General features: G+C 38.8%; 1 protein-coding gene and 1 long non-coding RNA gene across 2 annotated transcripts in view; one reads left to right on the top strand and one right to left on the bottom strand.

Moving 5' to 3' along the window:
* The window catches only part of mgat5b (alpha-1,6-mannosylglycoprotein 6-beta-N-acetylglucosaminyltransferase B), a 91,884-nt gene extending 88,064 nt beyond the window's left edge, over positions 1–3,820 (bottom strand). Inside the window, exons 1-2 of the mRNA XM_023957678.2 lie at positions 3,357–3,820; positions 2,367–2,479 (exon numbers count right to left, since the gene is read on the bottom strand). Of these exons, the coding sequence (XP_023813446.1) occupies positions 2,367–2,479; positions 3,357–3,427 (184 nt within the window). The 5' untranslated portion in view covers positions 3,428–3,820. The remainder of the gene's footprint in view (positions 1–2,366; positions 2,480–3,356) is intronic.
* Positions 3,821–10,548: 6,728 nt separating this feature from the next.
* LOC101159827 (uncharacterized) lies at positions 10,549–13,795 on the top strand. The gene is made up of 3 exons (XR_909183.4): positions 10,549–10,852; positions 12,109–12,429; positions 12,512–13,795. It is a non-coding gene; the product is annotated as an uncharacterized LOC101159827 (long non-coding RNA).
* Positions 13,796–14,034: the final 239 nt, after the last annotated feature.

The following is a 14,034-nucleotide window of genomic DNA, read 5'->3' as shown; positions in this document are numbered from 1 at the left end:
CACAAAGCTTTTTTGTTCAGTTTTCACACTTTTTAGCATGAGCGTGTGCATGTCAAAACACCGCTGGAAAGTGACAGAACATACGACGATGCATCCCACTTACTCACCCACTGTCATGCTGCCACTTCTCTATTCTTTCTAATGCATCCAAGCTCTCTCTACGCCGTGTTTGCACAGCTCCACTCACTGATTTCCAGCAAGGTGATGTTTGACGACTACGGCAGCCTGCGAGTGGTTAATTAATCCAACACCTTTTTGCTTCGGAGGCAGATCAGTGGGTAAATGGGTGAAACTGTCTCCCGCGGTTAAACTTGATTCCATTACAAAATCCTTTTTTTCCTTCCATTTTTAGCACCGATTCACCATCAGCAACACAACAAAGCCCCCACCTCCAAGTCTATCACAACCACAAACTGTTTATTGACTGGCCCTGGGACAATCAGCATTATTCAGCGGGAGATGGGGTGATTACAGCACCCATGTTTGAGCATAAAAAAGTGCGTAACACGCTGACAACAACTGCATCCGTCACAAATAACTTCCCATTATGCCAGCTGGTTTCTGTCAGAGAGAATGAAACCCCAGCCTCTAATGACAAGGTGGGGAGGAAAGAAATGTTCTGAAAGCCAACAATGGCTCTTCTAAGACGACTTCTTGTATGGTTTCCATGCAGACTGAGCAAACACAAAGATCTGTCAGGGAAAAGATGAGTTTCTCTCCCAATAGTTCTTTTCAGAGTAGTTTTAATTTACTGATGTTTGGGAGTAAAATGTATCTAATCTGTGTTTGTGAATCTCTGTAAAAACTGCAAATTGATACCAGAATAATTTTATTTTGCACTTCTTTTGAGTTATTAATATTCAGGATGTTTGCAACCTTCACTTACTGACTAATCCATTTTAGAGAAAAGCAACTTTTGCCTAGTTGAGCAACCTGGAAGCCTCTTCTTTAAAATGTCCTCAATGCTTTGCATTTATTGTGAACCGCAGCCGTCCTGAACTGTAAGGACAAAATTATTAATAACATTTTTCTTTCTTGCTGTGCCTTTGAGGAAAAAGGTTGCCCTCGCCACATGCTCAACAACTCACCAAAATTTGCACACACCTAGTACCCTGTGAAAATGAGTTTTTGGTATAGTGAGCAACACTCCCCAAAAAAATTGATGACATCACAGCAATAGAAAAATGTTGAAAAGAAAAGAATGGGGCCAAAATCTCTTATGGGACTCAAAACAAATATTTCAAAATCCACTAACGGAACAAAAACCGACATGTCAGATGATATTCAAATGAAGGTTTTAGAATTATTATCTGAAAAATGATGGCAAAGTTTCAAATATAGAATTTTTTACACCTTTGCACAAAGTTGGAAAATGAAAACTGTTGTTTGAGCGATCTTACATACAAGCAGCCAGGTTTGTTTGTTTTTTTACCTTTGATCTCAGAAATAGGCCGCCATCTTGAATGTTAATAGAAAAAATTAAAAAATACTCTTGTACCAGCTACAAATGTAACACCTCCTTTAGGAATTTCAATCTATTAGCTTCTAGCATCATTGGGTGGCTACTTTGGAAAAAATTTTGATTTTACAGTTTGTAGATTTTTTAACGGCGGAGCTCACAAAAGAGGGGTTTTCACATTGTTACTAGTATATTGTAAATATTGAATACATGAATCCCTGGCTCAAGCTCAACAAATGATATGACATGCGGTAATTAAGAATGTGGGGTTGGTTAATAAAATACGTTACTATTGAAATCCAAAAATTTACTTTTGTAAATTCTTCTAAAAATGCCATAGACCTGTTCATCACCCCCAGATGACCAAAAAATAAACTGGTTGCTATGGCGATAAAGCCACAAGACAGCTGGCAATTTGAAAAAAGCATGTTTATTTCATCAATTTGTAAGGGGCAGCGGGGACAGAGAGGAGATTGAGGGGCTTGTGGCAGCTGCTCAGCAAATGGGGGTGGGTCAAAAGAGTGGGTGGGCTTTAATTTATCTATATATATGCCTCCAAATGAGACCAAAATTGTGTTTTAAATCACACACAGCAGTTCTGTCTCAGGGTGCACTTTTCAGTCCTAAAACAAGTCCTTATGGGTCAGAGCGGGGTGTGATATAAAGTGGAATAAAGGCAGAGGTTGAGATGGGAAAAGAAATGACTCTATCCAGGCAACTGTACCCCCCACCCCCAACCCTTACCCCATGCTCCCCTGATGAGAGGAGTGAACAGGTCTGTCAGTTCTCTGGCAGCAATCAGGGCAGCCCCACAATGCTCTCAGCGTGTTTCCTGCTTGTTCATTACCAGCACAGCCACTGGAGTCACAAGCAACTAACCTGTGCTGATGTGTGACCGCAGGCTTACCTTCTGCCCTCACGGTGAAGGGGGAGTCTCCGGGTCGCTTGGCTGAGAAGCGGCCCCCAAAAGAAGTCATTAGAAAGCACAGACTGAAGAAGCCAACACCCACTACAAAGATCCTGCAGAAACGATACCAAAGAATGATTATAGGAGCGCAACAAATGGAAAAAAGTGGTAAATCTAAAACACCAAATCTGTCATTTTATCGAAGTTCAGGAAACTCAAAGTACAGCTTCTGGGGTAATTGTTTGCAAGATCACACTAGAAAAAGTCAAGTCTTGCTTCATTTCAAATACGAATTGAAATGTGCTCTAACATTGAAAAGGAGGTCTTGTGTAGACAGCTGGAAACATTTTTAAAGTTGTCAAATGCTGAGTGGAGATTTTCTTGAACCCGCCTTGCCTGAGCGCTCAGGCGCTCACGCAGAGAGAAAATGCGTGGAAACAATTCTTACAAGGAGCACAAGAGTGGGGGAAGCGTGGGACAGATTTGTCAGTCACACTTCAGTTACAGATCTAATTCTTCAATCATTTTATAAAGGACTGAAGTCGAAGGAGCTTGACAGTGAGTGTGGTGGCTCCATGTCTGATTCCAGATAACGCAGGAGAAAACTGGATGTTTGTTGTCAGGGAAGGAAAACATCCTGTCACTGCACCTACACTGTTAAATCATGTGGTCTCTGTCACACTATAAAAGCTGAAAAAAAGGTTGTATATTGTTATAAAAAAAAGAAATACTCACGATTTGAAACTAAAAGTCAAAGTTTGGTTTTAAGAGCCTAAAATGTATTGCAGCAAGAAATAAAATCCTATAATATTGCTTTTATTGCTCATCCTTACATCTCTCTTGCAGTTTTAGTAAGTCCAACTCCACACACACACATCTTTTAATATGCAATCATAAGTCTAAGTGCTGTAATGCTTTCTCAGAGGCTGATGATCACGTGCACAACGAAGCAAAGTTTTAATCCTGCATAAAATCTCAATCTTCACTAACCTGAATGGCTTGAAAGTGACGGGGCATCTCCTCACCATCGTGGAAAGAAGATCACCGACGGTCGGAGTCATTTTCCACGCATGAAGAGGGCGCCTGCTCGGATTAACATCGCGCTGAATATCTGCATATCTGCGGGAGTTCAGGCTGGACGCTGCGCGCGGATTCCAAACAAGCAACTTCCCTGTCCAAACGCTGCCGGCGGCTCGCTGTGGGCAAGTTGCGCGGAAATCCTGCCGGCAGCTCCTGCAGAGAACTCCCGCCCTCCCTCACTCCCTCCACCGGTTGCCGGAGGGGGGAAATTAGTCGATGGAGAACCGTTAATGAGTTAAGACTAAATCCGGTCACGCCACGGCGTGTCCTGACAGTGAAGTGAGCGCAGTAAGCCCGGGCTCACTTCATTGAATTCTCAGAGTGGATGGAGCACTGGCCCTTTGCTCTCGGTCTTACCAGCTGCTCCTGCGCTCAGAGCGCCATCTACTGATTCTTGAAGTTTAGATCATAGACTTTTCGGTTTAACATCATGAAAGACTTCTTCACGCTCAACTATATGCAGATTTAACATAGACTTTCTGATGCGATGGGTCATAAAAACGTAATTTTTTGGGGGGTTTTGTTTTTTCCCCTATAAAAATCCAATAATCCACCAACACATTATGGTGTTTACCTTCTAATGACTCTTTTGCAATTTCAAAAAGTGATTTCACCATTTTGAGGTTGTCTACTAGAAATTAAAGTCGTTCTTTTCAAAATAAGATGCACCAACGGCAATTACTATTGGAAAACAATTATATTAATTAGCACCATGGACAGCTCCAGTTTGCTCACAAAGTACTGTGCGGCAGCGACACCCAGCGGCTACAACTGGGATCACATGTTTAAAGTTTTTCTCAGTCGTTTTGCTGAATTTCTCACAACAGTTTCGAAGTTTGTACCACTGCTCATGCGTTTTCTCAAAACAATTAGTGCAAATTGCAAAACGTGTCAAATAACCTGCGAAAGTGGGTCTTTTTTTCAAAATGTATAGTCATTTGCACAAAACAAGTCAGTGTCTCAAATTGGATCATTTGATCTTCAAAAGCAAGTATTTATGTCTGTGAAAGTGTCAGTGTTATCTAAATGACATGTTCTGACTCCAGCATCTTTTAGCAATCAACTCAAAAGGTTTGAACATGTTTTCATTGAGACAGATTACTCTGGAAGTGTTTCCCGATGTCATGTAATGTGAAGACAGCTTTATATGGCCTCATGTGGTATTTTGAAAGCTTGAATTCACTAAAAATCCAGACATTGAATAAGCACTTTACTTTATACTGTAAATTTGCAACTGGTTACACCATCGTGCACCTGGAAAATAAAACATTTACTACAAAAATGAAACCACCTTTTGCTCATTAACCATCACTGTGGTCGTATTTGAAACTAAAAATTCTGTAAAATAGACAGTGCTGCAAAACAATCATGGAGAACTAGACCATCCGGGCACGTGTTTTCATCTACTTCACAGCAAATATCAGCTCTGTCAATGCACTGTGGAAAGTATCTTCTTGAGTGCCGAATCCACACTCTGCAGACTCTGCTGTGATGTCTTCACAAGCTGCATCCATGGCTCCTAGCAGGGTCACTTGGGTATGTAGATGCTGGTCAAATTCCTTCCACCTCCAGGAAGAGAAAAACACCTCGAGTGGGTTTAGGTATGGAGAGTAAAGAGGAAGACACTTCACAAGCCCCGTCACTGTCATGTGCTGCAAAGCAGAGTGGTGGAATCTTACGTTGTTCTAACGTACAACATACTTTTTCAGATTGTCATCAGGCTCATCCCTTTCATTCTCAGGGAAAATAAGAAGCATTCAAACAAGTCAAAAGGTCTGGTGTCTTGTATGGACCAGGACGGGCAACATGGGTGTGTGCGCTTTTTTCTGATTGCTGCCAACATTCTAATCTTCCCTCCTTGTTCCCTCCTCTGTCTCTCATACAATTTCTTCCACACCTTCTGTCTTTTCCCATCTTCAAATATTTTTTACAATGGATGTGCAAAATATTTGACGTGTTCAACAATTTTGTGTCCATTGACACAAGAAAAGAAATGAAGATTATTTGTTTGACTATTCAGCCTGAACAAGTATAGTTAATTTTGACAGACGTGATAGATGCAAGTTAAAAGTGATCAAATACAATTCAAAAGTGATCATTTTGCAGAGCTTTGTACTTAATAAAGTGTTATATGTCCAAAAGAATAAACTATTAGATGAAATGAACACGAAACTTCCACTAAGTTAGGCCGAAATGACTAAATGCTGTCAAGGTTGCACCAACTGTTGTGCAAATTTTAATTCTGTTGTAAGAAATGCATTTTTTTTTCTGCTTTTTGTCCACAAGGAGGTTTTCTAATATCTGTCAGCAGACCTGGATATCCAGGTTTTATGGGTTTGAAGGCTGCCGTGTATGAATACAGATCTGGAATGAATATGTGTGTTCCTTTCTTGTGCAACTGATGCAGGTTTCCATGTTTGAACAGAGATTTTGCATTGAAATGAATGCTCTAACATCCATTAGTGTGACTGATTTTGCAATCTTAGAGCTCCAACATTGTTGTTGATACCCTCCTAATTAAGCTGATATATCCAGCCTTACTAAAAATGATTGTGCAAGTTACACAGTATAAAGCATTTTTTATCTTGTAATTAAACATGGAGGTCTATATGCATGAATCATGGCTTGAGTGTTTCTTTTCCTAGTTTGTGTTGTGTAAATCCGTTGGCTGGAGCAAGAAATAAAATCCTTTCTTTTGTGCACAATGGACTTTTTTAAGACCTTGTATCATCCAGGGTTTTTTCAGCTTTGTTTTGTGTTTTTCTTTTTTAGTATGGAGGATTACTGGTGCAGTTGGGTCCATTTCAATGTGGAAGGCTCCTGCTTGTGTTTTACCACATCTAACCTTCACTTCTCTCCGCAGTCATTCAAATTTACCCACTTAACCTGTCATTGTTTGGAGAACATATAACTCTTACAATTTACAGTCTGATTTTAAAAGTCTTCCCAGTGGTCTTTTAACTATCATTATGCTGTTTAACCAAAACTTTAATACAATTTGGGACATAGTTTATGCAGAGCAGCAGTAGTATTTTAGAAATTCATCTCTGAGTTGTGGGTGGTACTGTTGCTGTAGAGTAAGCCCATCCCCACATCCTGTCACTCATCTGTTTACACACTCTCCTGCTAGCTGACAGCCCCAACTTTGCAGTACCGGTGAAGCAAAAATGTCAAGCCATACAGTTTTGAACCTGATGCCAGCTCAGACGAGGAAAACGAAGATGAACATGGGTCTAGTCGACTACAAATGGATACACGGAGCTTGTGACCAACTGTATTTTCTATGCCACCTCTACGTTTTTCTTTTCATACTGCATTTTTTTGTCTGCTCCTGATTCACAGCGAACAAAGAAATGCAATTTTGGGCTTACTTTTTTTTATACGTGTCCTCCATCATCAGAAAAATGCCTCAAGAACATGTTAAAAACACAATTTTCATTGGCGTGTGTGGTTAAGGATTCAACAATCTTTTTACTTAACTTGCACCAAATTTCTGTCATAAGTGACAAAAGTCCACCAAATGACCCCTAAGATAAAATGTAAATAACCAACATTCATTAACCCTATTTGGGTATTATTTTCTTCCATGTTCTAATTTTAATCTTGTTTTAGTAAAAGCACTGTACTGCTCTGTGATAAAGTTAACACAAATATAGACAGATTAAAAGTTGAAAAAAATCACTTACAGAGAAAAAGGCCCAACATGGAGTCTCCACAAGAAAGCACAGGCAAAAGCAAAAGGCATGTTGTGTGTTGCACCATGGTTTTACACATCAAAGAAAAATGTGATTTATGTTAGGAAAAGCTGATGCCAGTATAAATAAAAGGATCTGCTTCAGCAGGGGCGAGGTGGAATCACCTGGTGGAGGGACATGTGAGTAAGTGGTTTGAATAAATGCCAAAGGAAACCACAAAAAAAAACATGGAAGAAGATAGGAAAAATTGTGAAGTTGTTGGAAACATTACAGAGCTGATATTGATATTCTACAAGTGGCAAGTTACAACCCAGTCAGGGTGTTTTTGTGTAAAAAGGTTTGCGCTCTCGGCTTAGAGCAAGAAAGCCTTTCAGCGTCGAGTTGGCATGCTCTCTTTGTGCATATATGGGTCTTCTCTGGGCACATCTGCAAACTTTTCCAATGGCATTTTTTCATCTGCTCCTGATTAACAACAATTTGAATACAGAAATACTCAGAACTGCAGTTTCAAGCTTTTCTTTAAGTACATCCTCTGTTGTCAGAAAAATGCTACAAGAACATGTTAAAAAAACCAGAAACATAATTTTTTATTGAAGTGGGTCTTTAAGTTCTAACAGACATCACATCTGAGCGTAGTGAAAGTTTTGAGCATAAGGGGGGAGGGACGGAACTGGGCCACGGAAAGTCATTGTCATTCAGCCCCCAAGGCGAGACAAAGCTAGTTTATTGTGAAACACAATTCTTACATCATATGGTTGAAAGTGTTTTGCTGTAAAAATAAAAATAAAAAAAGAAGAAAAAAAACAATTAGATCTTTGGAATCTTTTGTTCTACTGCTCTCTGGTAGCCAGCCTCTGGTTGTCCTCACGTTGTCCCAAATGTTCTTCTTCTACTTGTTTGTGCCTTCTAAGTTCCACTTTTTGAGGGCTTAAGTCCGACTCCAATTAACTTCTCAGCTAAACTGCGTCTGCTCCTGATTCACAACGATTTGAATAAAGAAATACTCAGAGATGCAATTTGAGCTTCATTTTTTTCATATATGTCTTCCATCATCAGTAAAGTGCCACAAATATTAAAAACACCAAAAACACAGTTTTCCTCAGAGTGGGTCATTAGGTTTTCTAAACGACTGACCTCTGTTGTTAAGGAAAATCTGTCTTATACAGAAAGCATCTCACTTTTCTTGCCCATGCTGCTGATGGGACAAAGAAAATGTTGGAAATGTGCTCTTTTAGTTTGACTTTAACTTCTTTTCTTGTTAAAAAAAACAGTTTCTGTGCTTTGTGATTGGAATAATATTTTATTAGCTTCTGTTGTTCTGCTGCTATAGTGAATTTGCATTGCTGCTGTGTAATAAAAACATTGCAACATTTTCTTTTGACATACATGATGTTTTTTTCTGTTCTAACATGTACAAATATCAAGAAAAGAAAAGAATAATATCACCAAAACCGTCTTACAATCCTTGAGTACATCTGTGCATTAGTACACGTCTCTCAGACCTATTTGTCTTGATGGGACTCGCACAAATGCTGACTTGAGAATTTTCTTTAGTAGTCTTCCAGAGCATGTACGGGTTTGTTTTTTGGCAAAAATACCAAGTCAAGTTCAAACATCTTATCAACCATCAGACACATTAAAATAAAAGTTTGACCTCTTTCCTAAAGATTTCACAGATCATGCAGGACATGAATCCCTGAACAAGTTCCAACGGATCTCCTTTAATTGCTGCTGAGCTGAAGTTGCTGTTGACTTTGTCCCTGAATGGGATTTGTATTTGATAACATTCACTGTGATGAAGGATTTAGAGTTTCTGTGAGAAAATCTTTGGTTATTTGGCCTTTAATTTAGTTATAAATTGCTTATTTAAAAGATATTAAATTACAAATTAAAAAATGAGCTTTTAATTAAAATTAGGAAGGAACAAGAGGTTTTATTTAACAACTGACTGTTGTTTCCAATCCATGTTTCCCTTTCCAGTATTTATCTGAATCTTTGTGGTTTTCTTCGTACTGTGTGTTGACCTTTCAGATAAGATTACTTTTAAGACCCACTCTGATGAAAATTGTGTTTTTTAACATGTTCTAGTGGCCTTTTTCTCATGGTGGAGAACATATAGAAGGAAAATTTAGCATAAAAATTGCATTTTTGATTACTTCTTATGGAAATCATTGTGAAGCAGGAGCAGACAAAAAAAATGCAGTTTTAAAAAAGATCGTTTTCGCGTATTCAGATGTATTCACTTGTGGACGACTTGATCCAAATACGTCTTTGTTTTCCCGATGAAGTTTACACAAAAACCGTACAGCTGGATTCCTCTGAAATTGCTCGCCATTTTCGTTTCCCCGGTAATGTTAGGTTGGGGTTGTGAAGGGCTGTAAACTAGCGGGAGAGCTTGTAAGCAGATGGATGACGGGTTGCAGTGATGGGCTTACACTGCGCCAACAGTCTCGCCCACACTCAGAGGTGAAATTCTAATGAACTTCTGTTGCTCTGCAGAAACGATCTTCTAGAAAACAACACAAGTTTTTTTGAGTTTAACTAAGCATAATCATAATAGAAAGACCACTGGGAACGCTTTTACAAAAGCACAAAAGACCAAAATATTTTAAAACACAAGGCAACTACAACATTTTTCTAAGAAATGAAACTTGATTTATTGAAACTTGTGAATTAGCACTCCACATATGGTGTTAGCGTTCATGACAGTGTTTGGTTTACAGAGCCATTAAGTTTGAGGCAGTGAAACGTCTCATTGCATTGGTATTTCTCATACATGTATTTATAAATACCTATAACCAGGATACTGACGCCATTTGTTTAATGCTAATTCACAAGTAATCATTTACCATTTTTGTTATTTTAGCCGATAAAAAAGAGCAATTAAGTTTTATCTTAGTGTCAGTTCCTAAAATACATTTCTAGAGTTGATCTGTTTTTGTGACTAAGGGCAGTGCAAACTTTTACTCTGTTGGTTTTCTCTTCCTCACAATCTTTAACAAGTCTTCTCATGTTCAAGTGCAATCAACTCAACGCCTTAAGGCTTCTTTATGAAGAGAACAAAATACTGACACCCAGCAGGTTGACTATCAAGCATCTCCAACCCAGGTAATATTTTCACTGTTCAGTTAATCCATATATTTGTTAAAACTGCAATTATTGACATATGACAAAAAAGATTATCCTGAATTTTACATTTAGTGCTACAATAGCAAAAAAGTGATGATTTTTAAAGGACGATCAGACATGAAACAAATCCTAAAAATGGATACAAAGTGAAACAGTTTTGTCAAAATGAGTTGATGTTTCTCTAAGATTGAGACTGAGCCATTATTCGCTTGCCTTCAATTTCACATTCCTAAACAAGTCTGCTCATGTTCGTGTTGGGGTCTTTTGTGCAGAGTATGAAGTGCAAGTCCTTCATTCACTCACAGAGTTTTGTGAGAATCAAACCGTGTTAGAGAAAGTTTACACGAGTGCAGCCTGAGGAAGATTTCTTTAAATTTATTTTTTTGTGTGGGAGAAAACACTATTGTGAGTCCATACAAACATCCTGTTGTTTGTGTGCAACGAATCTCGTGCTCATATTTTTTGGGGGCTTTTTTGAAGTACGTCTTTTTCATTCAGGGGAAAACAGTGTCATGGGATTTCCAAAGAGAAACTTTGGCGGCGGCACAATCTTCTGTTTCATCTTCATGGTCGGTGTTGTTGGTAAGTATTTTCGCATGATTATGAAAACATGGGTTCAGACTGTTAAAAAGCAAAATGGGATTTTATGCATTTTTATAACATTATTTTCCAAATCTCAACAATGTGTTGGTAGAATTTCATTTAGATGGTAAAAAATTGAAATATAACGTTATTTTGTGAAAATGAAGTACAGGATGCTGATTTGTAACTATCTAGTAGGTGGTCTTTTGTTACTATTGTGATTCTCTAGAGACAAATGTCCAGACAAAAAAAAACGTATAAACTTTATGATGTATGATAAAATGTTTTCTTTTTTTTTTCTTACTCGTCCTAGAACTTATCTTAACAGATAAGAGCTTAAGCCTCTTGTGTTGGTCATCTTTTGCTGTTACAATAGGGGGTTATTGATCCCCAGACAGGCAGCCCACCACCCTGATCCCAGGCACTTAAGTCCCACCTCACTCCCTAGGCAGCCACCCACCCAACCAACGGGATGTTCAGTGGAGAGCAAGGCAGGGGCCACTCCCCTTCACCCAAGGGGAGGACGCCTAAGAAAAGTGGGGGTGCAAGCTCCCCCTTTATGGTATTTTTTAGAGGCCCAGCACTCAGAGGCAAGGAACCAGAATCAGCACCACAGGGATACACACACCCCTAAGACTCAGATATGAGGTGATCCCTGGCTCATGGCCTAGCCAGAGGACCGATGGAGACAGTAATGTCCAAGCACCCACCCACCAAGGGTTCCTACATGTCTAAGGTCGCAGTTAGGCCCAAAGTCTAACTGCTACCTTGGCCCTTTGGGGCCAAAATATGGGCCCCAAAGGGACCGAAGTCTCCCCGGGGACCACATTGCAAGGAGAGCCGACCCGTAAACCCCACCCTACCCACACAAAAAGTGAAGAGCCAAGAGGGAACCCACCCAGGGGTGAGCCCATGCCAACCACCCCAAAACCCCACCCCAGTGAGAGCTCTGGTCTGAGGCAGTTTACCAGTTAGAGCTGCCTATGATTGCCTTACTGACCACCCCAACCTGCCAAACATTTCGGGTTCTGTAATAAAAGTTTTCAATTTTCAAATGAAAAAAACAGTGATGTCAGAATTTGTATTAAAACAGGTTTTCAAGTTTTTTCTTTACAATTACATTAATTTAGCTTGACTTTTTTGGTTTATTGGTTTAAACATTTGTAAAAAAAAAAAAAAAGTCTTACAATATAACAAAAGAACAAAATTGTCTAATATGGAATACTGAAATTGTCATATTTTTTCCCCCTTTGCAGTCAGTGAATTACGACTACTGACCAATTCTTGGGTTCAAGCAGAATGTGGACAAACCTTGAATTTAACGTGTGAAGTCAATTCCACAAACCCGGCGGGCTTAATTATCAAAACCTTGGAATGGGTGCATAGAAAAGCAACTTGTGATTACAGCCCTGCAAAAACTGACCACGGACTTTACTGCCATCTCCAAAATGAAACTTCGCCAATCTTACTACTTGGAACGCTCACCAATATAACGCCAGATGACGGAGGAGAATACATCTGCAAGATGCATTCAAACCAAGGAATAGTGAATGAGAAAACTCTTGTTAAAGTAAACTGTAAGTTGGAGCTCAACCAAATATTCACATTCTGGTTTGATATGTACCTTTTCATTAATGCAAACTAATCTGATCTTTGCAGGCTGCCCTGGAAGTGGTAACATCAGGCGGAATGGGTCTCTCCTCACATGTCAGTTTGAAGGAGTTTACCCGAGCGCCAACATTCACTGGCTCCAAGGACAAAATAACTTAACAAATGCCAGCAATACAACGGAGATAAAGAATGAGAATGGCTTTTATGGTTACATAAGTACCATATCAATTGAGAAAGAAAACCAGGACCAAAATTATAGCTGCGTACTGTCTAGGCTTCCTCTGTGTGACAATATCTTAGAAATGAAAAGTGTGTCCAACAGAGGCACAGTCAAAGTCCAGCAGAATACTTTTGTGATAGAAATTGTGTTGATGATGATGACGATGACTTTTATGTGGTAAAGAGACAGACATTATGACTAATTTATTACTGTAAAAAGAAAAAAAAATGTTTAAAAACTTTTGGACATAATTCTCCATTTATTTCAGTGATCAAATGTGCCTTTTCTGATCAAGTCCAATCAGTCTAATTAAACAGAGTTGGACTTCAACAAAGAAGTACAACTATCTCGATGTGTATTACAATATGTTGTTTAATACTATGAAAATGGGCCACCCAGCTTACATTATTGAGAAATAAAATGAACATTTTTTTTGGCAAATGGCTACAATAAAGTAAAGATTTAATTTTAAAAAGTTGTAATTACTTTTACATTGCTTTAACTTTTTAAGTGCTGTTATTTTATTGTTTCGAAATTGTATGTAAAGAATGTAAAGTGGTACTTTCCGTACCTTCTGTTGTATCTATGCATAAAAAAACCACTGTTCTCCACTAGATGGCAGCAGATTTTTTTCCATTTTAGGAGAAACAACACCTAAAAGCTTGGAAGAGCCAGATTGTGTTTTCCACCAGCTGAACTTTTATTATGTCTCAATTTTTTCTGATGTTTTTTGACTTTTGTGTGATTTACTTGCAGTGTTGCAGTTGATAGGTAAGTCTCATCCTGTACCTGTTGTGCCTGTCCTCGAATCAGAACAGAAGGAAGCAGATCCAAAACCAATGAGGAAAATAAAGACTGGCTTCAGTTTTATTACAAAGCTGTGTAATGTTGTTATTTTTTTGCTAAATCAGAACAAATTCTCGAGATGATTTTGTGTTTTTGTATCAAGAGATCTTGTTGCTTTCTCTCTATTTAAAAATGGTTATTTTGTGCCTATTCTGTAATCTTGCGGAATGCATAAACATCCTCATGTCTGATACACGTCCTGTTTCTGTTTCTCAGTTATTGCATGTTTTACTGTTGTGAAATATATGGTTTGTTTTACAAGCTTAGTGGACTGTGGACTGTGTTTTTTTATACTTCCTAAGCAAAGTTTTACATGGAATAGGTGGAGCTCAGGTAAGATGAGACAAGATCAACAGTGGGATGAGTCAAGATAGTAAGAACACGTGCAGACATTAAGTAGCAGCAGTACAGACTGTTCTTCCAAGTGAGATGATCAAACAAATGGGAGAAGTGATTCCAGACTATGAGTAATGAACTGTTCATGCTGCATGTGCCACAAATGTCA

Source organism: Oryzias latipes, chromosome 8, assembly GCF_053564925.1.
Source record: "Oryzias latipes strain Hd-rR chromosome 8, Olatipes_Hd-rR_3.1".
Lineage (NCBI taxonomy): Eukaryota > Metazoa > Chordata > Actinopteri > Beloniformes > Adrianichthyidae > Oryzias > Oryzias latipes.
Note: the sequence above shows the minus strand (reverse complement) of the source record. Positions and strands in the feature narration are given on the sequence as shown.